The following is a 27,005-nucleotide window of genomic DNA, read 5'->3' on the forward strand; positions in this document are numbered from 1 at the left end:
TAGATAGATAGATAGATAGATAGATAGATAGATAGATAGATTGTGAGAAATGCCGGCTGGTTGGACGCCCTTTCATGCCACGGCCACTGCAATTGATCCCCCCCCCCTCTTTTTTTCTTTTTATTCACGAGCAAGTACTTGTCGAGCGAACCATTTTTCAGCCAGACATAATCAATGCCCGTGCACGTAAAACGAACCATCAAGTCTCTCAATAGTTGTTTACACCTCAACTATAATGTCGATGCTCCGATGGATGGCCCTTCAATCAGCCTTTCTGCACAGCAACACGGCTGACTTAACAAGATGACTAAAACTACATAGAGAGATATACACGCCTGGCAGCTTTCTAAGAAGCATGAACGTGACGTGAATCGAGTGAAGATTTAACCAACGACTTTATTTCCACGCTATGGCTTATGAGTCATAACCTGACCACCGAAACAAAGGCCTTAGTTTCTGTTTCAAGTGGCCTTCGCCTAAATTTGTCGCAAAATGTCGGTGTACTGCCATTTTCCTTCGGTGTTCCTCAGCTAACTTTCCTATTTGAAGGAGTATTTGTATGGGGCACTTAACGTGACTTTTTATATCTTTTCTACTCCTCTCTATCTAAATGTCGCAATGTAGCCCAAGAGGTCCATCGAGAAACTAACCGAGTTATGTCTTGCGGCCAAGATGTTTTAATCTCGGAGATCAACGGTCTCCCATGCTTTTACTTCGAGCATAACCGTAGTAGTGACGTCACATGCCTTCTGCATGCTTATGTACACATTTATACGCGTCGACTCGTTTCTTACGCGAACTTTCTACTTTTGATTGTGCTTCTTTTCGATTAGTGGCATACCTATTACTTCCTCAGCTTCTCGATAGTGACGTAACACTTGACGCCTTACTTTAACCAGCCTGGTTTCCTTTCCTCCGTCAGTCTTCGCACTTCACTGCGGCTTGGTACTGCGTACACAAGACATTTCCTGCATAAAATTTCAAGAGCTGATAATACGGAATGCACTTGTGGCCACGCGGATGAGGATGCATAGCATCTTCTGGTAGAATGTCCGCGACACACACACACACACAGACAACACTTAGCACGTGACTTAGTAGCATTAGATCGCAGGCCCTTCAGCCTGAGGAAGATCTTAGGTCCCTGGCCAACATACTCATTGCAAAGACGAGCGTTACTGGCCCTTCAAAGCCCTCTACAAGCGAGAAATATTTTAGGAAACTATTGAGTATAGCATTGAAATGGGATAAGCGCATAGTATGTTTTTAAACTCGAGTTTGGACAATTCAGTGCCTGGTTTAGTGTACCTTCGTATGAATCTAATCCGTGCTTTCTTATGTGCCCTGATTTTAGTCTAGTTATGTGACCGGACTTTGTACTTCTGGGTTGACTTTCAGTTTTAGTGTGGCATTAGTGTACTTACGTAACTGGATTTCGTGCTTTTATGATTTGGAGGTCAATCAATCAATTAATCAATCAATCAATCAATCAATCAATCAATCAATCAATCAATCAATCATCATATAGTGGGGCATTAGTGTACTTAAGTGACTGGAATTTTTGTTATTATATGACTTCATAAAATGTTTATTATTATTTATTATTATTTTTAGATCCCTATATGAAAAGGAGTAGCCAGTGCGAATTAAAGGCGACGTCTCCTAAATATCCCCCCCCAAAAAAAGACAAACAAAAAAGAAACGCATACCGTTTTTTTTTTTCATTCAAGAGAAAAATCTGGAGACCGTGGCACCGTGGTAAGAGTAGACGTGAGGCCTTGTGGCGCTGCTGTTTCCAGTACCAGCCTGCAGGAGTTCTACGTCCGCTATAGCTCTGATGTTTCCGCTGTACCGCTGCATTGACACTGGTCATAGTGCTGTACTCCATTATTGCTATTTTTTAACAAAGGGGTCTTGCCGCAAGGCACATGCAGTAAAGAAAATTAACAAAATAAAGGGAAAAGAAGTAAACACAGTCCCGAACGAAGCAAGCACAGCGACAATGCGTGTGCGCATTTGTTGTACGTTATCCAACGGCTGTATAGTGCCCAGGAACATTAGGCTTAAGTTTGGCCTCTCTGAGCATCCTTTCTTCTATATCCCGATTACCAGGATTACACGTCCGCTGCGGCAAGAGCCACGTTGGTACGCACTTTACTTGGAACCAGCGGCATACGCCTTGTTCTCAAGAGTGCAGTATTAGCTCCGCGTAGATCAAGAAGCTGCTCGCGAGGGGCTTCACTTCTGATCTCAGCGGACGGCCGACGCGGTCTCTTCACTACGGGGACGCTAAAGACTGGGGCTTTGAAGCAATGTCGCCGACTGGCGTGCGACGGTGTGTGCCTCGTTCAAATTAGGCAAATGGAGCTATTGGAACACGCGTGCATTTGCAACCCGAGGCACCGGGCGAGTCGGGGCGCAACGCTACACCTCGGTGACGTCGCGGCGAAAGCCTGCCACAATGGGGACGCCACTACCTCTAATGAGCCGAAGAGAGTCAAATGGATGCGCGCGGCAACCCACGCGCGTTGGCGAGCGGCAACCGGATACCCCCCCCCCCCCCCCTTCCCATCGTTGGGTCGTGCTGTATTGGCTCGGGATGACACAAATGGAGCGCGTTATTCCAAGGTACCGCATTTTAATATCGTTTTACGCACCTTGGGAAAGGCGTGCTCTTTACCAAAAGAAAGAAAGAAAGAAAGTATCCTCGTGCGGCCATCCGAGACATGTCCGGTGTAAACGCGGGGATCTATTAATCTGCTCGAAACAGTGGGAGTCCCGTAAGATCGGCCTCCTTCGGGTGTTCGGTGTCTCGAGATAGTCCATCTCGGCATGTCTATACTTGCGCCGAGAAGACGCCGAGACTTAATATTCTCGAGATTAATACGTACCCGAGCGCTCGAATGGAAATGTGGACCGTATAGAAAGGCGTTCGAGTTTCTTTCCGAAAACCAAACCAAAACAATAACAAGAAGAGTTTTTTTGCCTGCCTTTTATTTAGCGGAGTGGTTGCCTGTTTGAGATTGAGGGAGAACGTTTTGATGCGAGAAAATAAGAGAGGTCCGCAGGCTTTGTCTCTGGCCTGCTACTCTGCATAGTGAAAAGGAAGAAGGAGAAAGACTGAGAGGGAGTGCACTGACGATGGCAGTGTATACAGTGAACTATGTACACGTGCAATATGCATACATATTGTGAGCACGCAGCTCACCTACGTCACAATGCACACGCGCTTGTCATGTAGTCATCTAAGTTGAAGGCGAGGCCGCTCTCTACTAAAAAAAAAAAGAAATGTCAAGAGTGCTCCAATAGCTCGCAGTGCACTTTGGTTGCTGTTCCGTGACCCCCAGAATCTTCAGCTCTGAAATGGGTGTGTCGTCTAAACCATACAATGTGGCTTTAAGTGTCTGACTTTCTGTGAGGTAATCAGTGCCTGCTTGAGAATTGGTCCATTTGGTCTCGGTACCTCTCCGAGTACGTATGCTCGAAGAGTTGAGTGAGCAACACGGCATTGACACTTTTCATGTTGTCACTTGTGATGTCCTGAACGCAATGTACGGGGTGCCTTATAATGATAAAAGAGATTACGCTGGAGATACGTAAGCCACCCTTCTGGCAACGCATTTCCCCGTGGACGAAGACAGGACAGAAATGCGGAGCGATGAGTAAAATGATCACTAATTAACTTCGGATTAACGACCTTCGGGGACGAGTTTCACTCTCCCAATCGAAGCCAGCCAGCGCTCCGGTCTTGCCGATTGAGCACGAATCTCGATACTTGTAGAAGTTTCAAAATGTCCGCCAACAATATTTGTGGCTAAATACACAAGTTTTCCAAGCATTGTTAACCCGAAGTGCCCGAGGAAACAGTGTAGTTCTTTTATTTATTTGTTGTTTTAAACTGATGTTCAAAGCGTTTCGCCACCTTTCTACGGGCTAGCTTGCACCCGCGTACAACCCCAGTCACCACTGTTTGGCGCGGCGGCCCTCGTCGCTCTCTCTGTGTCACACGGACGCACTTTCGATCGCTATCAAACTTCATCGGAATCGAACTTTTCGATCGCGATCGACAATGATCGCTGCAACACGGTCCAACAATCCGGATCGAGCTGGGTGCAGCTCTATAGCGCATGGGCAAAGGGAGTCGAAACCACTTGACAAATATGCCTAATATTCACCTTTGTCGTGCAGCTACTTGAAATCCTGCCACGTACATTGCTCTTGTTTTCAGGGGAAGAAAATGTCGCTCTTATAACCTGCTGTTTTTTTTTTCTTTGCCCACACGGAATGCGACACCAATGCCTCCGCAAGTTCGTGACATCACGGTCTCCAGCTCGTCTATATATATACGATATTGAGGAGGCCATTGCCAGACTGTCAAAGGACAACGAGAGCTTGACTGAAAACCGGTTAGCACTATTGTTTTAACCACTGCACGCTTTGAAGGAAAGAGAAATGATGAAGCAAGAACTCGCTCACGCATTGGTGCCGCGCGCATTTTGAAGCGATTGAGCTACGGAAACGCACCGACGAAGAGAATGGGATCGCGCGCAGTGCAATAAAAGAAATTGTGAGTTGGAGAGAGAGAGAGAGAGAGAGAGAGAGAGAGAGGTGACGGCGCCAGAGAAAAAGGAAGATAGAAGCGCGCTAGAGGTCGCGTGTCGCCGCGTATGCGCCGGAGACCACATGACACCAGCGCCGTAACGCGAGACAGAGCCGCCAAAACCCGCCCACCCACCACTAACCACTACTGCTTGCCGACGACACTGCGCCGCTGCCTGTCCGAGTGTTCGGGCGGACGTGCGCAAAAGCGATTTTTTTATTATTTATTTATTTATTTGGCATCCAGCCGTGCCTCTGCGTATGTTTAGAATATCTTTTCTCAACGTTTGCAATGTTGGCTAGTTGTTCGGGTTTCTTGCTCTTGGCGCGAAGTCGTCGGTTGTTGATTTGGTTCCGCTGCAAGAGGGAAAAAAAAAAGAAAAGATAACGAGATGAATTAGGACAAAAAAAAAAAAAAAAGATGTGCCGCGCGAAACGCGATACGGACACGCTCACAGAAAGGGAAAAGACAGTGGTGAAACCCAAGTTCGGAAATTAAAAGGACCTTCTCTGGTTACTCGCGGCCATGCCTGTGCTGCGCGCTTGGTCTCGGCAGCTGCAGCGTGTATGACTTGAACATTCTCTCCATCACTGTGCTCTAATTAAAGACGAAAAATAATTTTAAAAGAAGAAGCGGCGCTAATGTCAAAGTGCAAGAACAAAGAAACCGAAGGAGGCGATCTGTGGAGGAGATGATAGAAAGGAGATGAGTGAACAAGAAAAACGTATTCCCAAAAACTCGATTGCAATCTTTTCTTTTTCCCCTCCGCCTTATTTTGAATCCGAGCCTGCCTCCGTCACCTGACACCGGAGGGCGCTTGCGGCGCTGAAGTTTCGCCGCACAATGTTCTTCGTTCTCTCTTCATTTCTCATTTCTCTACTCGCTTCGGGACAGAAGTTGCGAAGTTTGGGGGGTTGTTCCTTCTCTCCTTTTTTTTCCCTGCAGTTGGTTGTTTTTTCGCCGTGTTCACACTGCCTTTTAGCAGGCAATAAACAATGATGAAAAAAACAATAGGACTCTGACGTCATTCGTACGGTGCTCGTTAATGGCCGGAATTTCCCTGTGAAATGTTTGTGAGGGCGCCTTTGGTAGCCTATGGAGACACTATTCAATGGCAGTATGATAGGACACCATGTTGCCGTTAAATAACCTGCACCATTAAAACATAAAAACATAACGTCGTAATAATAAACATTCCTCGACACAACGAGACAGAAATTGAAAGAAAGCACTGTGCTGACTGGCTCTTTAAAGAGCGAATTAGACATGATATGCAACATGGTCACTTGATACCACTTGCATGACACTTGTAATGGTCCTTAGAGGATAAAGCGAATGAGTAGGAAGAATATCGAACTGATGAGGATACTGATCGCACTGTGAGCTTCCATTCACGTAAACAGGTCATGATTTGTTTTACGCCTATCTTCTTGCGCCCAGTGGCCGATACTGAGGTCCTGCGTTTTATCGGCACGAGAGTGGCGGTTGGCTTCACTAATCAGATGTCACCTGTTTCGCTATCAGGTGTACACGTACCTACATCTATATATACTTTCTAATTGAAACAAGTCCATCCGTCTTCCGTAATCATTCCACACGAACGCATCACGGACAAGCGGATGACTTATATAAACGAGCTGAATTCTGCTTTGAACATTAATTCAAAAATCGCGCGTTCTCTCTTTTCGCTTTAATTTTGGTTTCTTTTCGAGTTTGACGACGCGGTGTTGCAATGAAGGTCTCTGAGGCCTTCTCGTCATGTCGGTAGACTCGGCGCGCCGCCACAACGCGGCGCCACAATTTCTCCTCCGCGCGCCGGAAGCTGTAGCAGACGACGCCGACACGACCGCAGCGCCCCTGTGACGCGCGCGCCACATCCGGCCCGGCTCGGCGTCGTCTGTTCGCGCCGCGCGTCGTCTGCGCTTCGAGGTGGCAGCGCTAAAATCGAGCGGCCGTTCCGTCGCGATGGTGGCCGGCGCCGCTGGCGCTTCCCTAGCCGTGTGCGTGTCGCCCCGTGTGTCCTGAGCAGCGTGTCGCGAGTGTTACTCCCAAAGGGTGCGGTGTCTTCTCATCGGGGTCGACTCGCGTACCCGGGAGCCACGCGCCATCCGTTCGCGTCCCAGTGAGATGAGTGCCGGCGCTGTGGGCGACAGCAAATCGTCACCGTCGTCCAAGCGACGCCCCAAGCACCGCCGTCCGCCGCCGCAGCCACCGCCGCCGTCGACGACGTCTGCGACGGTTCGAGTGAAACCGGAACCCGTGGACGACATCAAGGTGGGCATTCACGAGCGAGCTTCCAGCCGCGCGCATCCGGCCTCCCCTCCCGGAGGCTGTCGTTTATTTTCTGCTTGGCGCAGTTTCGAGTGTAAGACGATACTGGGACCCGCGTGAACCGCGCATCGGATGCGCGACGTCGGGTTCGCCGCTGTCTGTCGTATATAGCGCACGTGCGTTTCTGAACACCCCCCTTCCCCCATTTTCTCCCCCTTCCTCGCTGGCGCGCGCCTGTCTTCTAGTGAAGCGCACCCGGCCGCCCGTCATCGACGACCCTAGCCTTTCGTCGGAGGTATTAATGACCAAGATGACTGTGCGAATACTGAAATCGTGCGAGTTTTGCTGTTCTAAATCGAACAAGGAGACGTCGGGGCGGATTTTGTTTGTTTATTTCTTTCATAGAGCTTGAACGCGCGCTGAAGCCGGGACCTGTTCACGCTGCAAAGCGCTCAACGGGCTCGGAAATAGCCTTAGCTTCTGTTTTGCTTGTTCAGACTTTCTCTGGTGCCGCCACGGAGCAGCTGATTCCGGAAGCGTTCTAACCGCAACTGCCGCCTATAAACGCGCAGCGTTTGGATGTTTCGCATCCCCTTTGCAAGAAATTATTTTCCCAGTCAATATGAAGTTATATAATCACGAAGTTATGTGGAATACTGGAAATATGTAAATTTTCTATGTCAGATGGGCTATCCATAGAGCGCACGCCAGCTTACGCATGCCTTACCTATTCGATCAGCTGTTGTTTGTACAATGTCTCTAGATTAGATGTCGGCAAAAAAAAAAGTTTTAAACAGGTGTAGAGAACTAATAATACTCGGAAACACATTCTGTAGATTTCCTAAGGTTACTTTTATGAAGAATATCTTCGCTTAGCTTCACCACATTCGTAGCGAATATAGAGAGAAATTTTTCAAGATGGCGGCGCTTATCGTGGAAGATTAAAGCGCTCTATTAAACTGAGACTCTGCACATGGTTCCAAGGCACCCTGCAGGTGACGGTGTCGGTGCTGTACATCATCGAGCAGCGGGTGAGCTGCGTTAGAGTACGCGGACGCCTCTGATCCCGGGTTTAGCGCCGACCACGTGGTCGGACTGACTGCCTTACACGCCCGCGTGTTCCCCGTGAGCAGCAGGAACGCAGCGCAGAAGTTTGCAACGAATGCAACGAAAAACAAGCACCCCCTTGAACAAAGTGTCAAGTAACGCATAAATTTGAATTCAGGAGGTCATATATCATTAGGAGGTCACCTACGCCTAAAATCTGAGTGCTTTACGAGAATAATGATTCAATAAAAGTTAAAATTGCGCGTTGCACGCATGACTCAAGGAATAGGACTAGACACACGAGCGCTAACTTTCCACTGACAATTGCATGAAAACACCGGAGATGGCAGGGAGTGATAAACGTCTGATGGGATACGGGAACGTGTTGCGCATGCGCACGCTGCACCAACGCGTATAGTGGAAATCTCCATGTAACCGTCGCCGCTTTCGGATGACCAAGTCATCTTCATGTACCCATATTTCGTTAAATGAGACGACAGTATGTTAGCACAATCGTCTAACCGCATGAACACGAACTGCACCAGTAAACATGAGCAAGAATGCGCGGGTTTGTGTTTCTATGCTTTAATGTCCGATCAACAGCGCAAGAACACCAGAGAGGACAGAAGAGAGTTCTCTCTTCTGTCTCCTCTGGTTGTTAATCGGACTTTAAAGTACGTTTCACCAACAAGCCCAATCTTACGCCATTCTTGTTTATATGCACGGTCTATCGTGTTAACAGAAATGCACGAAGTAGCCGATCGAGATTCCGCACTCAAAACGGCGATAAGCTTATCAGCTACATGTCGGTTCTCCTACAAATATAGTTTTTTGGTACTTTTCTTCCACTGCGCACTGTCGTTTGTCAACACATTCCAGCTCAATTCAAATGAGTTCTGGGGTGTTGCGTGCCACAACCACGATACGGTTATGATCGAGGCACGCCGTAGTGAGGTACTCGGTATTAATTATGACCACCTGGGCATTTTTAACGTGCAGCCAACGCACGGTACACGGCCGTCCTTTTTTTTTTTTTTTTTTTTGTCGAAATGTGGCCGCCGCGGCCAGGATACGATCCCGCTCCTTCGCACTTAGCAGCGCAACGCCATAGCCACTACGCCACCACGGCGGGTAATATTTTCCCATCAACTCCTCGCTGTTGACTCCCACATCTTCTTTTCCTTTTCTTTTACAGGCCGGCCTCGTCGCGTCTTGTCAACAGAGCTAGACTTAATTCATTGCCTTCCTATGACGTACACGCTATCGCCAGCCATTCACACGGGCTGATTAATGATCAAATCGTTTCCTCCTGAACTCTACGCTCCTCGGAGAACGAGGACGTGTGCGCCTCTCAAGTTACTGAAGTCTGTGGCCTTACTTGCATTACTTTGAGAACGCTGCCTGTTGCCGCTGGGCTGTGGGCGCGTTTTTCGTATAGTTTGTGCTCATCTCCCCTCCTTTTGTTTGCTACGCCCTTCACCACGTACAGGGCAGTCAATCAGAACTATAGCTCTGGTTAGTGCCCCTGGCTTCTTATGTGTACGCCCTTTATACCTCTTTCTTAACTGTACTTTTCCGTCTCGTTGTACGCATTAATCTCGGGACTCTCATTTCAGACACGTGGATCTTTCGAAGTTTGCATTTTTTTCTCGTCGCTACTCTCTCATTCCCGTACATGACTGCTGGTCGTATACCAGTCTCTCGTATTTGGCCCTGAAACTGACTGTGGATTTGATGACTCAGAGCCACAGCATTAGCAAAAGTTTCTGCTTAACACCCTGCTTGATTAATTTTTTTTCCCCTCATATTACCGTCGTGTAGTTTACGTTTGAACGAAGATGCCTGAATCGTCTGCCCAATTTCCGTACGGCGCCCTCTAATTTCTTCATGTGTCTGACTTCCTGTATTGCGGGCAGTTCACTCAACGTCCCGCCTTTTTCCAAACAGTTCATTTTCACAACCAACGTTACTTAACTGATTTCTTTGTATGTCCCGACAAAAGTTTCAGGCGTTGCTTATCTGTAAAATAAAATAAGAAAAAGAAGGAAATGAATCTTCACGAGGAAACGTTGGAGGAACGCTCCAGGAATTAACATATACCGCTGACGTTCGTGCTATGAAAAAGGAAGCCGCATAGGACGAACGGACGAGCGATTCCATCATGTGGCATCTATTTATCTATCCATTTTGTTATTGTCATGGCAAGCGGAGTGTCTCAATGTCTCCTACATGTTATACAGAGACTACTAGGCCTGGATGGTCTGGACCACCATCTCACACTACAGCGGTGCGACGTCCCTGCAGGCTGGAACGCACGCGCGAGGGACGAGCTGCTAACCATGGCCTCCGAGATTACCTCCGAGGTGATCTCGGAGGCCATGTAGCAAAAAAAAAAAAAAGACAGAAATGTAGGGCTAGATCGCGCGCGCGACAAGACGGGAATAGACGGGAAGGAGCAGACCGGCACTGCGCCGTGCGCATTCCACCTCCCACTGTGTGCCACCTCTTCGATTGCATCTGCTGACGCTGTTTGGCCTCTGTATAAAAAGGCACAGCACGATAATAAACGCGTGCGATTTGCTAGTCAGCGCAGCGTTTGTATGCGTCTCCCTGTCCCGTCCCGTGGTCTTCCAGCGCTGCATCTCCGTGATCGTGAACCAACTAGCCCCCGCCAGTCAATCATTGCTGTAGATTCACAGAAAGGCAGATTAAGTCGGCCTGAGCTGGGACTTGCTCTGGCATCCTGTACTATGTACTGGAAAAAAAGAAAAGGATGGGTAAGGAATGGAGTAAACGAGATGCGTACATATATAGGTGCATTAGCGCTTCGGTATTTCTAAGGACACCTTTACATTGTGCACAACGCCAGAAAAAAATTGTACGTTCACAGTACGCCTCAGTACTTTACATACATGTGAGAAGTCGAGCAGTATTTTTTCAACTCGCATACGTGTCTGAAAGGGAAATATTCACATCAACCCGACAGCATGCAGCCGAAGGTGCAAAGGAAGCCCACAGCAGTTTCTCAGAAAACAAACCTTCATATTTGAAGAAAGATTTGTCCCGATCCGCGATTCGAGCCGAGGACCAAACGACTTTCCGGAGTGGTCGCTCTACCATCTTAGCTAACCGGGAGGCTAGCAGGTCGCGGAGCGCGGGCGTATTAATTGACTATTCGAAGCACAGGGACACAGAGTATATTGCAAGTCAGTCCCGTAGAAGCCCGCAAGGTGGAAGAAGACTCATAAAAGGAAAAAAAAAATCCTTCCTTTGTAGCTTCGGCTACTGTCACGTGGACGGCAAATTTTTTTCCCCTTTCATGATTCTTCCTCCACCTCGCGCTCTTCCGCAGAATTGATCTTCCGCAACATACGTGCCTATGCGCTAACATACGCCTTTCATTTACTTGTTTTTTGTTTATTTGTTTTTCTTTATTTTCGTGTGCGCTCTTCTTTCATAGGCTTCGTTGTGACTGAACACAGATATTTCTTTTTTTTTTTCCCTCAGCCGCGTGTTCCTATTTACAATGGTCTCGCAGTTTCAGTGTATGCAGACACACGCGCGCACGCAGTAAAAGTGCACAGATAAGCGGTATAGTAGACCCGATATACGACGAAATTGCGAGAATTCTAGCTGTCCGTCACAGCGGAGTATGTTCACTCTGTCCGGTACCACTTATATCAGATGCAGTCCGTCCGGGATTGTATGAACACTCTGAACACTCTTCAAAAATTGAGTCAAATTAACACGGGACCAGCGCGGTTACTCCATCAAAAAGCTAGCGGCCTGCACGTTTCTCGGACTCCAACCGGTCGAGAATGTAACTGGAAGAAATCAAAGGCGGCAGCCTACGCGATTTATCCTGAGAGGCATGAATTTGAGGCACGCTGTAACGAGTCTCGAAAACTCTCTATTTCGTTAAAGAAATCATTCTGATTTTGCGACACCTTTGCTTGCTGTTCCCGAGACTGATGTAATGTTGCGGCGTCGAAAGCTCCCGTCGTCGTAGCTCAGCAATATGGCGCGTTCTCTCGCTGAGCACGAGGTAGCAGGTTCGATCCCCGCGGTCGCCACGGCCCCATTTCGATGGTGGCGACAGCAGAAAAACGCTCGTGTATACTTAGATTTAGGAGTAAGTTAGAGAAGCCCGGTAGGTCGAAATTGATCCGGAAACCCCTTACTATACGTGCGCGCACACACGCACGCACGCACAACGCACGCTACGGAGTCCATCATTGTCAACTGCGGCATTTCGGAACGTTTTAAACCTGCACAGTTTCACTTTTTGATCCTGCGCGAAAACCTTGGAAACGCGGGTGGAGTCGGTGGTTGAATGTCTAGCAAACAACAGTGGGTGAAAGAGTAGGAGTCGGTGTAATCCAAGAGCAGGCCAAAGGAACGTCTACTCTGGTAAGCGGCGTATACGACGGTATAAGGCAATACGAACTGCGTGATGAAAGAGACGCAGGAATATGCCAAGCAAGTTTTACTGGGCTTGCTCTGTCGCTCGTCCCATTTACGTTTGCAAGTTTCTAAGTATGCTAACGTTACCAGTATACGTGTAGGTTTACACCAGACTCCTTGTCAAAAGAGAAACAAACTGAAATGTGGAACAGAAAGATAAATTTATATTTATTTGTAAGGCCCACGCGCGATGGCAAGAAATAAAAGCTATTCGAAATAGGAAACGCCCCGCATAATACCTGACACCGATCGAGCACTGGTGCGCCTTACTGGTTGAAAAACAGAGTTACACACACATACATTATATATATATATATATATATATATATATATATATATATATATATATATATATATATATATATATATATATATATATATAGTATACAGCGTTAGAGGTTGGACCAAACGTTGATAGAATTATAACGAACTGAGTAGCGTCGACTTCTACTAAATGTACTCCTATCTGAGTTGAAATGTAAAGATAATGTCAGCACCTGCCTCTCGCAATAGTCTACATCTAAACTAGATAAAGCATCGATGTTAACAGCGCTGTTCCCAAATTAAAAGCCGCGTTATAGTGAGCTTTAATCTAATTTCCGATATCTTGCCTTTTTTGCAACTGTCTGCTACTCCCCTTCGTTACGCTTCAGATAAGAGGTACACGATCCACGCCCGGTAGCTCAGAACGCTGCATAGCAACGCGAAGGGCAGCGATATTATGAACGTGTACACGAGCGCTTATACGTCGAGTTGTGGCGAAATCCTCCCTAAAACCTCCGCGTAAAACGGCAATTACGCATCCGTTAAAAGCTACCCGCATGGACGAGTATATAAGTGCATAAGTTGCGTTACTCGGTGTGATTTACTCATCACACGTGTCATTTAGCATGCTGCTCAATTATCGAAATGACTGCAACTTGTGGCTCCTCGACAGCTTCAAAGCTAGTGGAAGCTGATGCAATGTCAGCGTAATGTACTTTCTTTTTTACTGATTCGGGAAGATTGTTTGAGAGAGAGAGAGAGAGAGGCAGTGAATTCTGCCGACGCATACGAAGCCACCTACATGCATGAGGGAAGGAGATTGGGGATAGAAAGGCCCTATAGAAGGAGAAGGAGGGGAGGCGCGAAAACAAAAACAAACAAGAAAATGTAGGATCATGGTATGCACAGGTGAGACAGATGCGATAATGTTTATGTACATAGGTTAGAGCATGTAACTTAAGGGAGCGTCTCGAAGGAATGAGAAAAGGCAATCGTCAAGCTTTGATCCTGGTTTGAAGGAGAAGGCTAGGGACCTATAGCATTCTTTGTATAACTAGTATTTTAATGTAATTACGTGTCTGTAACCAGGAAATCAACAAAAAAAAACACTTTTCCTCGGCCACGAAGGCACTATCACGGTATAAGAGTTCGTGGTCAGCCCGCGTCAAAGCAACGCACTGACACGGTCGCGCTGTAACGGTTTAGCACTTTGAAGCACAAGCGCTCGCGTTCCAATGCTGCCGTGGCGCGGACTCTGGGTGGTGCCGTACCTATATAGCCGAGCATCTCTACAACTAAGTGGCCCGTACAACGAAGAAATAATTTTGTCTCGCTTCTATTGCGAGCTGTGCGGTGCGCGACCTTTACAACGAAGCGGCCTGCATAACGAATGATTCAGGAGGCCCCGTGGCACTTCGCTGCAAAATGCGTTCGACTGTATAGCGGAGCGCTCCGGGTTAGTTCTGGCCATCCGGGGTCCCTGTACCCGGATCCAAGGATACAAGCCTCTCTGCATTTTCTATCCCGTCGGAATGCTGTCGCCGGGGCTCGGAGTCAAACCTGCGACCTCGTGTGCTTAGTTGCAGAGCGCCACAGAGCCAGCGCTGCGCGTGCTTATTTCAATTGTTGTTCGCTGAATAAGAAACAGTCGCATGTGCAACTTTATTCCAGCAGATCACTATTTAAATAATATATCTCGCTTACCCTAAATTTATACGTCAACTGAACACCGCATCCATTTAGGGCATGTCCCCTTAACGAACGATATATATATATATATATATATATATATATATATATATATATATATATATATATATATATATATATATAGCCTGCAGTGCGATTTTGTTTCGTGATCTTGAAATGGTGTGACGATGCGGCGAAGTGCCTCGACGTGTTTAAACGAAACGATGGCTCCGCGTATTGAACTGTCGCGTTGCTGACAATGTTCTCGCCGTCAGTCAGTGGCCCACAGACCTCAACACTGTTGTTGGCGCTGAAAAAAATGATTCTCAGTAGAGTCGAAAGCAGTAGCGCCCTCTGGTGAATTTCTTGTGTTTTCATGCTTTTATAGTGACCGCCGCGCGCATGATGGGCCACTGGTGGGCGTTGAACTAATCGAAGCGGCAGGTTTTTCGCGTTCAAACTAAAAGAGTTTTCTTTCCAATGCAATGCGTGGGAGGCGTTCCAGTGCGTTCGAATTAAGCAAAAAGTCGAATGAAACATGACCGAATTATCGGGAGTCGACGGTATATAACCTCTACCAAGAGCGGAGGCCTGGTATACCAAGATCCCGCTCCGAAATGAACAGGTAACCGGCGACGCCAACTGTTAAGTTTTAGCATGCGCTCCCACTGACGTACGTCGCGATAGTCTTTGAGCGCGTCGTCCCAATGAGGGATGATACATTGCTTTCGAAAATGAGCTAACGAGAGCTGGCTTGGCAACCTTCTCGGCCTTTTGTTTCCGCAAACAAACTCAAGAAACACGTGACTTAGAAACGACGTTAACGGCCCCAATATTTGGGTGGTACCAATTTGCTATTCGGTTGCTATTCAGCTGCTCGTTGTGCATCTCCAGAAAACAGCAGGTTAAGTGGATTAAGACCATTCGCTGGTCTTATATAATCATCGCAAATGTCAGTGCGGGCGTGTTGCATGCAATCATTGCTATTGAAGACCAATGAATCAATAGACGAACATACTGCTTGAAATGGTGTGATGACGAGCGCCGCCACGGGGACATATGTGCTCACAGTATAGTAGATTTGGCGAAAGCGGTGGCGGCGGCGGTGGTGGAAAAACAAATGTGAAAAATGTTGTACGCGCGTGAAAAAGCGTTTCCGGTCGCCTTTGGCGTTTTCGCTCTCTTTTCACTCTCTTTTCGCCTTCCAAGTGTGAACGGTTTGCAGAGGCTGAATGGATTTCAGGCTTCGCGGACTAAGCACACTGGAGCTGCACGGTGCAAGGGCTCCGTAGCATAGGGCAGTGAACTCGTTCGTGAGTCCAAGAGTCAACTCATTCAGACTCGGAGTGGGGGGGGATGAGGTAGATGGTGATGATGATGATGATGATGATGATGATGATGATGATGATGATGACGACGACGACGACGACGACGACGACGACGACGACGACGACGACGACGACCCGCCGTGGTTGCTTAGTTGGCTGTGGTGCTGGGTTGCTAAGCACGAGGTTGCGGGATCGAATCCCTGCCATGGCGGCCGCATTTCGATGGGGGCGAAATGCGAAAACGCCTGTGTACTTAAATTTAGGTGCACGTTAAAGAACCCCAGGTGGTCGAAATTTCCAGAGTCCCCCACTACGGCGGGCCTCATAATCAGAAAGTGGTTTTGGCACGTAAAACTTCATAATCTAATTTTAATTTTAAGAATGATGATGATAATAATTTATTGACTAGAATAAATGTCGTACCAACTATTTTCCGAGTGGGGGACAAGCCATATATATACGTATATGGAGAGAGAGATAACCTTCGTTACGGAAATCTCTCTCCCTCTATCTCTTTAAATATAAGAAACGGATACGATTTGTACGGCTTCACGTGACCTTGCTCAGCCGCTCCAATATTTACGCCTTTCTAAATGTGATTCTGTAGTTGACCTGGCTTATTCACATGCTGTGTTCTTAATCAGAGCAAAAAATTTATTTCAGTTAGTTCTGGGAAAATAGTTTGCTGCTACGCTTGCGAAAGCCGTGTACTTAGATTTAGTTGCACGTTAAGGAACCCCAGGTGGTCGAAATCTCCGGAGTCCTCCACTACGGCGTGCCTCATAATCATAAAGTGGTTTTGGCACGTAAAACCCCATAATTTACGCTTGCGAAAGCCCACCTATCGGATTCATTTAGTGATGCCGCAGAACCCGCAGCGTTTCAAATCGTTTAAATCGGTTTCGTGAAGAATAAGAAGACATCAGTTTAGTGAGAACAACGTGAATGAAGTCTATGATTGACGACTGTGCTGCGAAGCCCAATTACAATGTGAATACTACCAATGTGAAGGCAAGCGTGGCTTCGCCATTGTCATGGAGCTTATACGTCGTACAGCGAGTTTCGGTCGTTTACATAAGGCTTACGAATAATGAACTGCGTTCTAGAAACTCATTTTTAAAACAGATTTTCTTACTTCTAAGTCGCTAAAATGTCGCCAATTGTTCATTCATGTCGCCAAAAAAAGACGATGGCCCCTAGGCACGAGACAATGTCGCCAAATCTAGCGACAACATTGCTAAAATCGGAAACTGATTTTGTTTTCCCAAAGATAAAGGTTTGGGCTAGACGGCCCCAACAAACGCGGAATGACGCAAGCGACCGAAGGCGAAGCTTGTTTCCTACCGCTCGGCGACAGACTGTTCTTCAATGCAGGCGCTTTCCGCAGACGACTCGCACCGAGAAGAACCGTACTGCTTAGTTCTGCGGGCCGAGCGTCTTCTGCTACAGCATGGAGTGGCGAGCGCCGAAAGACAATCCTCGCGGCCTAAGCAGAGAATGCGCAGTAAGAAAGCACACTTATACGAGGCCGCTGTTTTGAAAGACAACTTGACCTCAGCTCTTTTGTTGCTTTTTCCAGTGTGCAGCCCACAGTGGAGCGCTCTCGAAAGTGAGAGGGGTGTGCAAACGGCTTAGTTTGCCCCCATCCCCCACCCACTTCGTCCTGTGGTAGGGGACAAGTGCCCGCCTGGTACGCCCATGACTAGAGTGCTCATCGTGCATTTCACACCAATTTAGCTTACTGGTGGTCATACCGCAGTGGTATTAGTACACACTTGCTTTGAGTGAAGGGCTGTGCTGTATTTTGAGCGGTCGCTGAATGTGGGTATACGTGCCGGGCAGCCTTATGCAAACTCACCGCTTCTGGCTTTTCGGCCTACTCAACAGGCCTCTAAAAAACGTCCTCCCTGCTGAAGGCGTTCATGCGGAATACCGCGATCGCTTAGCTATAGATACGAATGAGTTAAAAAATGAAAATAAAGCGCCAGCCGGAGTCGTTATAGCCCTTTTCCCTCTATTTCTAACAGCACGTCTGCAGAACTTCGCTCCAAAAAAAGACGGACCCTTATCTGGTTCCGCCCGCGCCGTAAATAAGTTCTTGCGACTTTTGCGCGCGCTGTTTTCTGGGTTGACGGCGCACAGCAGAAACATTTGCATGCCTGGGGCGCCCTACAATTCAGGTATATATATGTAATGACAGCCTTCGTTCCCCCCCTTTCCCTTCTTTCTTTATGTTACCGCCTTTGTGATCGGGCCGTTTTTATTTGCCTCTAGGCAACATCTTCTGCATCTATGGACACTTTGAGCTGCAAGAGCAAAAAGAAACACGGCCGAAAGGGATAGCAGCGGAGTGAGCCATAATTGGCGTTGAACGACGCTAAGCAAACGCGGTTCGCTTGCGGAGCTCGCCGCAGCTTCGCCAAATCTGGCTCCCTTCGAGAATGGCTAACACGTTTCGTTTTGCTTCGTTCTATTGGCGCATATAAAATCTCGACGAAGCAAACTTCTTGGGGCATCGAAATACATTCGTATAATCCGAAATTCGTGTGATCCGTAACAAACCACAAACACCCAGCACCGCAGTGAAAGTATGACATTCTTGTTCGTTTATCGCGATTAAATTCAGTTGAATAAGAACTCGATGACTTCGGAATCCTTTATTCCCTCAATCGTGGCCGAATAGAGAACTAAAAAATGAAAAAAAAAAAGAAACCTGGGGTTTTACGTGTCAGAGCCACCATCTGATTACGAGGCATGCCGTAGTAGAGGAGTCCAAAATAATTTTGACCACCTCGGGATGTCGAAATGTGCGCGTAATACGCGAGCGTTTTTCTTTCTTTTTTTTCTGCATTTCGCCCACGTCAAAATACGGCGATTGCAGCCGGGATCGAACCCCCAACCTTGAGCTCAACAATGCAACGCAATAGCAGCATCGCCTGTGCAATACCTCGGAGGGGATACAGAGCAGAGAATTCCGGAATTCGTGGATGGGGAATATATATGATGCTGACTTGGGAACATGAAAAAAAAAATCACTGCCCCCCTTCCAGTCCATGAAGATCGTCGAACAGCAAAGCTGTGTTAGTTACACCGAGTGTTACACCATGCAAGTCAGACTTCGCAAGCACTCCATATTGTAAATCTTTTGTTTCACCATTCTTTCACCTCATTTTCACTTTGCGTGCTTCGCGTGGTGAGCATGCTTTAGGAGCGCTTTTTTTTTTTTTTTGCGGTTCTCTCAGTGTTTCTTCCTTTGTTTTTGCGCACGTGAGGCAGGCCCTACGACGACACGCCCGTTCACGAGCCGGCTCTCGCTGACGCTCGCGGTAGGCAGCAGCACGCACTACTCGTTGTCTTCCCGTATAGTTGTAGCTGGGATGGAATGTGCGGAACCACTAATCAAAAGCTCCGTACATTGGGCGCAAGGCCCACCACTGGAGATGCGGGCGCTGCAATCGTTCTTACGATTGGTAGCTTTGGTTTGACGATTGACGTCTCTGTGTTTCTTAATGAGGTTACACACACGTTCGGCTGCGACGGAGAGAACGACGTCAGTGGCGGTACATATGGCCGCAGTCCGCCGTTGTCGCTTGCGTTCGATGTCTAGAGTTTGCTCGGTGGCGTGGTTATCAGCATCCGCCCGGCATTGCCGCTTGCGATTCTTCAAAATTAAATTGCTTCAAAATTAAATTTGTCCGTCACATCAGACAATGAATGGCTCATACCCCCTTAAGCAATGGCTCATACCCCTGTAAACGTAGCCTCCCCATTACGACGACAGAAGAGAAGTGAAACTGAAACTGGATTGGGATGTACGGTGGTGCGGGACACCGCATGGCACACGAAAAAGACATCTGATTGTTGTCACCTGAGTGATACGGTAATAGAGTTCAAGGCTAGACATGCAATAATAACACGTTTCGATTGCGAGCAGAGCTAGCTGCGGCAGTGCCTCTAAGACCGTCGCCATTAGATATTGCGGCTCTATCGCAGCTCAAAGCTTAGTAACGCCAGGCTAACAAGTTCCCCAATTGCAAGAACTTGTTGAGACCTTTCAGGAAAACGCGAAAACTTGCCACTCGTCGCCAACAGCATGTTCGTCCTGCACCTTCCAGTGCGGTCCCACATACCAACATGGCGCCGGACGATAGACGGAGCTGTGATCGCAAAATGGCGACGCCCTCAATGAAACGGTCTAGAGGGTGCTTGTATATCGAAGGAATGAATTGGCATTGAGTGAATGAACGCTTCAGCTCCCCCGAAACGTGGGTGCTGCGCAGCTGTGAAGGCCGGAGCTTTCTCGGCTGGGACGAGCGCCAGAGAATGTTGGACATCGGCCTTCTCTCTTTCACGCGCCCGCATTTCCGTTAACCTTTATTTTAACCACTCTTTCATTCACGGAGCGCAACACCCTGAAGGCCGCGTGCTATTCGCTCGCGGAGCAGAACGCGGGGAGACGGGGGATTTGCGGCAGTTCCGAGGTAATCGGATATGGTTCTGTTCTCGAGTATTTTGCTCGAGATTAGAGAGCGAACTCCGTATAGTCTAGCTGAGATTGAGAGCAGCGAGTGGAGCTCGGTAGGCCGCGTAATGTCAGCGGATTGATGGATCCCCCACTAGCGCGGTCTGTGTGTGCGTGTCAAATGTGCCTTGGTCCTTGTCGTTCAACTTTTGCTACAACAAAATAGGAGATGCCGTACCAACAAGCCCCTATAGCTACCCTCATCGTGTAGAAAGGCGATGTTGTAAAAGAGATTGTATGATTTCCGTTTGCTGTTGCGTATCAGTTTTCGCATCGTTGGGGAAAGGAGAATAATAGAAACATTGTATATCTATTACAAACTCGGTTCAAGTGTGTGAGCGCTCCCTCTCTGTTCCCAACAGGAACTTCATTTCAGTTTTTAGATGAAGAGTGCCGTGTGTACAGTAAGCGCGATTACCTTGAAGTGGCTTGCAATATGCTTTCACGCATGCTTCGTTTGGTCTAGTGGGGTGTCGTTTCCACGAAATAAAGTCGGTTGTCAGTGGCAGCACCCTTCTTTTTCATTTGTCTGTTTCTTCCTCGTGGTCTTTCCTGGTTTCCTTCCCGTTTGCCGGCATTCCACTACATAATACCGCGAACCAAGTTACCCAAAAAGGTCACCCTTATGAGGCTTAAAGCAACAGTGTACGTTGAAAAGGTAGCCCAGGCGAAAAGTTTGTCCTGCTTCTACTATCGAACCTCGCGCCGCCTCATTGAACGGTAAACTCGCTCGACTCTCTGCACTAACCAGGTATTTGGCTCAGATATGGTATAGCGCGAGGGCGAAGCAATTTATAGATGCCAAGCTGAGCGTAGAATGAGTAGCGAAATGAATTCGGGGCGGAGATTAACAATGTGGAGAAGGTTGCGCGAAAGGGATGTGTGTCGTCCAACTGACAAATTACGCTATAGTAGTATCAGAAACCTCCTTGCCACTAAGTATTTACAACAAAGCTCATTTCGCCACTCTATTTTTGTTACCTGTGCTAAGGAAAACGGGAAATCATGGGTATACACGCACACGCAGATTACTTTATCCTACCTTTCCCTGTACATCTGCGGCACGGGGAGATGGCTCATCTTATGAATAAGAAGAAATGCAGAACAAGCTTGTCTCGCTCTTCAAATTTTCGCTCAAATTGCAGTGTCAAATAAGACAACACAACATCACATACTTCGCAGAATCCTCGCGTATTCGAGTCCTGGTTGCGCAAGAGAAAGCAGCAGAAATTTTCAGGTGTATAAAGTATTTGATTATTTTGAACGCAGTGTCACCAGTCGATGAAAAATTTAAGAAGCGCCGTAAACTTATGACGTCATGAAAAACTGGTGCGGTGCTTTCAAGGTGCATGCGTCGCCACTTTCGTTCTTTCCAGACTATGCCAGGTCTCCGCTGGAGCATGAGTGACCTTCGTAATTGCAGAAATCGGAATCTACCGGTCTCGCTTTGTTTGTGCCGGACGTCCGATTGATGTATTTCTTGGTCGTCCTTTTGTATTTCGGATTCTGGCAGTCTGCAAGCGTGTGAGCTTTGAACATTGATTGATTGATTGATTGATTGATTGATTGATTTATTTATTTATTTATTTATTTATTTATTTATTTATTTATTTATTTATTTATTGATTGTAATTTTCCAACGCGCACACTAGCCTTCTTGTACTTTGCTTTGGGGGTTCCAAGGAGGTCAAAGAGAAACTGCTGGAGTGGAAACTATGTCCCGAAGGCGAAGCCGTACAGGAAAGGCCCGATAAAACTATAAATAAACGATAAAAATGGTGAAGCAGCGCTTTTCGCACACTTCCCACGCGTTAATCAACCTCCTTGGTTAAATATTGGCTTATTTTACCAGGCAGATACTCATGTGAGTGTATCTCCGCATTACTGGTTTTAGTGTCAAATCAGACTGTCCTGGCATAATGTATTGGACAGAACGTCATCAACATTCAGAAGTAACTATTTTCGTCGGGAACAACCAGCTTTTTCCTAATTAGCCTAGCATGACAATACCAGAGCCAAATCACTTAATCTGCAAGCGGACATCACCCGACAAGGCTCTATTTCAGGTGAAGGAGGGGCAAGCACTGGCTTCATCCTCCCTGATTAAGAAGCTAAACGGGAGCTTCCACTCCAGCAGCTCTTCTTTAACCTCCTCGGTGGGGGACTCGCTTTCAGCAGGGCACTGCTGCATCCACTGCGCAACCGCGAGTGCTTTGAACGGAAACGAGCAGCAGCATATAGAAGGGCGACGCATCAAAGTCGCGAGTGCAGACGGCGACTGCGCGTCGTATATGGCTAGCGAAAATCGACGCCGCACTCTCGCGGCAAAAATACAGACGGTGCTGGGCCCCTGATTGCGCGCTGTCCGGCAACAGGGGGCAGTGGACGAGGCGCGCCGCGCAGTCTTGCCAGCGCGTGGTACGCTATAATTCACCCATAATGCTCGGCTACGCGTCTTGCCAGACGTGCGCCGCGATGCATGCAAATGGTTCGACACTCCTCCCGCCGTTATACTTTCCTGTTTCGCGTGGTTGCCCTCCCCCCTCTCCGCTGGCACAGTGCCGGTCGGATGCGAGGGGGGGGGGGGGGGGGCTCCCTCCGTAGCGCGGGCATTTCGGCTGCAAAATATAGAACCGTCGCTACTTCGAATGAGCGGGGGGAAAAAAAAGAGCCGTTAGTCCGGTCGGGTAGTCTCAGCCTGATGACACCTGTCTCCCTATTATGTACATGCATGTGCGCTCCCTCTCCGACAGCGTCGCCCCGTTTCAACAGAACACTATTTAAGTCTCGAAAGCTGGGTTGGACGGGATGGATAGACATCCTTTTCCTACGTTTCGAGCGGAACCATAGCACAGTGAAAGCTTTTATATCCTCAGGGGGCTGGTTTGTCGCATGGGTAACGGCCTTAACTTTTAGCTGTAAAAGAAAACAAGAACAATAACATTGTGCACGGCATGGAGCTCAAACTAAACCTGCGATGAGGAAAGCCGTAGTTGAAAGCTGTTGACCTAACTATTCTGAACACCTGGTGTCGCGCCGAAATGTCTGACACGACAGTTTGACAGTGATAGCTGTGAAATGTTATTTAGTTTAGCTTTTGTGCCGTATGTCGCAGCTATTTATTCGTTAATAATTAATTAACCAATAACATACTGCAGGCCCCGGTAAGGGCCCGAGCAGGGGGGACACAAGGCAAAAAAAAAGTTCTTTCACGAAAGCCGGTCTTTTATGAGGTGGCCAGAAGGAAAATCGGCAGGGCAGGATGTTGCGGTGGCTGCTACCGAACTTGCACTCATAATAATAAAAAAGAAGGGCACTCTAACACTACCATACATACACACTAACTATAAACACTGAATCAGTTTACGCCTGTTTAGTGATAGGCCTAGGTACTTGGCCAGTAGAACTTTTCGAGACTTGCCAAGTTCAGTCCTTGGCTCCTTTGTAATACAATCCAGTTCATCCTGTAGTACAAAAAAGGCAAAAAAACACACTGATCCAACGAACACGTTGGAATCTATGCGAGTCGAAGCTTGCGTAAAGAGGTTAATTAAATTACTTACAACTAACGGCGATGCGTGCAAGTTTAATTGCTTACTTTCATCTGCGCAACGTGTAATATTATGGAATGTTGCTGTTTATCCACCACAGAAGGTGACGACTCCATTGTCATGCATATTTTTTATGTACTGCATCGTTCACAAGCTATGCGGAACTACAAACTACTGTGTCAGATACACACGCAACGATGTCACGAGAATGAAAGGCGATGTATGATACGCTTGTCGAGGGAAGAATGGGGATGACAGGTGTATGCGCAGAAAAATACGGCACGTATGAAGCAACATTTAGGGATGCTGCACCTTTTGTGTCCCTGTGGAACATGCCCGTTTTGGAGGAATGGCCAAGAATGGGCACATCCCAGTGACACATACATGTCTGATGGCTAAATCGCAGAAAGTAAAGCAAATCAAATGATCGCTGACATATAATTCGCCGTTCTGTTAACAGATCGGTGTACTTGAGGGATGCCTATGAGTCGACGTTCTGTGTTCAGGTTTTACGTAGGAAGTTATTTTTCTGTACGCAGAACAGAGGTAGGCATACTTGTTCAACATACAAGGTCAACATACAAAGGTTATATAAACCACTTCGCGGGAGACTTTCATAATACATCCGCAAATACATGCGCCGAGATAGCGACCGACGTTCTACCGCAATAACTTTTCAAATTGGTCCATTAATAGCCGAGATAGAAATATTTCTGTGTCGCGAGCCCATGATTTCAGGAGGCGAGGGTCACCGCCCAACATAGACATTCTCTCCACTTGCCCCCGTCTAGCCTCCGCAAGCGAAATTTGTTCCCTGCGTTCTTCCATACTGGAGCTGGAGGATCGCATGAGGCACGCGTCACGGGCCCTGCCTTTTAACGCGATAGCGTTAAGGAGCTCGTGTCGCAGAAAAGCCGGTGTCGTCGGCGTCGGCGTCCGCGGCGTTGGCCGTGAGCGATAAATCACGGCAGGCACTTCATAAATAAAAAGCAACTTCCAAGATGGGCTGGGTGGGAATCGAACCAGGGTCTCCGGAGTGTGAGACGGAGACGTTGCCACTGAGCCACGAGTTCGATGCTTCAAAGCGGTACAAAAGCGCCTCTAGTGAACGCGGTGTTGCCTTAGAAACGAGCTGTTTCTAAGGCTCAGGCGTGCGTCGCTTGCTCAGGCGCACATTTCGTTGTCGCGCCGAACGCTGCGTTGCTCGACGCTCACCGCGCCCGATGCGGGGCGCGTAGTCGCTGCGCCGTAGCCCATTGTCTTACACCCCTTGGCGGGTCGACGGGAACGCTGTCGCGTTCCACTCTTGAAGGCGAAGCTTAAGCGTCCTCCAATTTTTTTTTCTTTTCTCGCTTTTCTGCCGCGTGACGCACTTGCGCTGACGGTCTCGCGCGCGAGCTGTGTTGCATTTGTCTCGTTTCGCTCAGCGCACGATTTCGAGCGCTGTGCACGAGGACACCTGACCATCGGTATAAGCCAGTGCTACACGAACACTGACTCAGACGCAAGGAGATCACAGAGCAGGATCGCGCGCTGGAACACGGTACAAAATGACCTAGTTTTGCTCTAGGCGCGCGCGACTGCACGACATTGAACAAGCCGACGAAACAGAAGTACATCTCTCTCGCTACGGTACGAAGTAAAACAATGACACGCAGACATTCGGTTTGTAGGTTTTATTATTTCTCTAAACTTTAATTGGTCTATTGAAGCAACCGATCGAATAAATAACTCTTGTTGCATTGAATAATTCTCAAAGTCACAGGCCATTGTGAGTGACGTCACGGTACGGCGAATTACGTAGGCGCACTTGGGCGATTGACGTCGACTCTCCGGCTGGGAGCGCGGCGCCCACGTGGTGATCGAAGGGCGCAGGGCGTGTGGCTTCAAATTTCAGCACTTTTCGCGGCGCGTGGCGGGGTAATACTTTGCAGGCACAATCGTTACCGCGCATTGTACGCACTGCGCTTGTGAGTTCGAAAGAACCAGATCCGGTGAGGGGCCCTTTAAGGAAACCTAGAATGCGGCGTCGACACCCGTACGTACTTCGTTCTCGCTTCTTTTCTGGCCTTATAGCAAACCTCCTTTCTTTACGATAAGAGTGTCCGTTTTGGTGTCGCAGAAGTTCATTCTATACTAATACAGCTCGGCTTACCTTACTCCCACTTTAGAGTGCCCGTTAATGTGAGACGCGGACTAAGGGAGCAACGCTTTCATCCGACCTCGCCCGACACGAGGTGACGCGTAAGGAGGCACTGGCCCCCGGCTCGCGTACATTGTCCCGGTGGTGTTTCCGCAGAGCGCGCGAGAGCAGTTTCGCGTAAGGAACTTCTTGGAAACGGCCCTCGCGTTATGCAAGCCTGCCGAGGGATGCACGCCTGTAAAAAAGAGGAGGCCGTGGCCCCCCCTCTGGCACCCAACGCGGCGTTTCGCGCGAGCCGAAGCAAGCGCCACCGATTTAGCCGCTGCCGGTGCGTGCGACTCGCCGAGCTGCAGCCACGACGCGCCGGGCCCGCTTCGCTATGAATAGGACGCCGTGCGGCCCCCCCTCCCCCCTCCCACACACACACACACACACACAGATGCGCATCCGTCGTCCCCTGATCGCCGTCATTCCGCCCCTCGCGTTCTGCACAACGTACGCCATGGGGGAGGGCTTCGAAGGGCTTTGGCGGCCGTCGTCGATGGAACGGGACGAGCGAGATATCCCGTCCCGTGAACGGAGAGCACTGTTCGGCGCATTCCCGTGTCTCCCGATCAGGTGTCGGTCACATCTAACTGTTCTCCTGTTTGGCTGTATGTTTGGCACGAATACTTATTAGGTGATACGTTACGCTGCCTGGTGCACTCTGGCCTCGATGAAAGAGAAACTAAACTCGAGGAGAGGAAGGCAAAATATTGTGCAGATCACGCGCACCGTGAGAATCGAGGTTATTACAAGCACTTTGCAGACAGTTGGCTATGCGGCTTTGTTTGGGGCTCCGCAAAGCGTTACCAGGTTGACCAATGTGTCTGCGTGAATCCAGTATTTGCGCGTGTGACTAGAGTACGGTGAACTAGAATTAACGCCAGTGCGTGTTTTTGACTACAGCAGCAAGACGGCAATGACGGCAATGACAGCGATGACGACGGCAACGACGATTTGCGTGATTTGCACGAACGATCGAACTGATGTGCGCGAGCGGTACGGAGGTGCGAGATGAGCAAGAAACGCAGGAACTCATTGTTCACTGACGGCGGCTCGTGGTCATCAGAGGACACACGTTGGT

At 48.3% G+C, this 27,005-nt stretch overlaps 1 protein-coding gene across 1 annotated transcript in view; it reads left to right on the forward strand.

The window, feature by feature from the left end:
- Positions 1-5,541: 5,541 nt before the first annotated feature.
- Sobp (Sine oculis-binding protein) overlaps positions 5,542-27,005 on the forward strand; it is a 172,063-nt gene continuing 150,599 nt past the window's right edge. The window contains exon 1 of the mRNA XM_075695603.1: positions 5,542-6,874. Coding sequence (XP_075551718.1) covers positions 6,728-6,874 — 147 coding nt within the window. The 5' untranslated portion in view covers positions 5,542-6,727. The remainder of the gene's footprint in view (positions 6,875-27,005) is intronic.

The sequence above is a fragment of the Dermacentor variabilis genome, chromosome 6 (genome assembly GCF_050947875.1).
Source record: "Dermacentor variabilis isolate Ectoservices chromosome 6, ASM5094787v1, whole genome shotgun sequence".
Taxonomy (NCBI): domain Eukaryota; kingdom Metazoa; phylum Arthropoda; class Arachnida; order Ixodida; family Ixodidae; genus Dermacentor; species Dermacentor variabilis.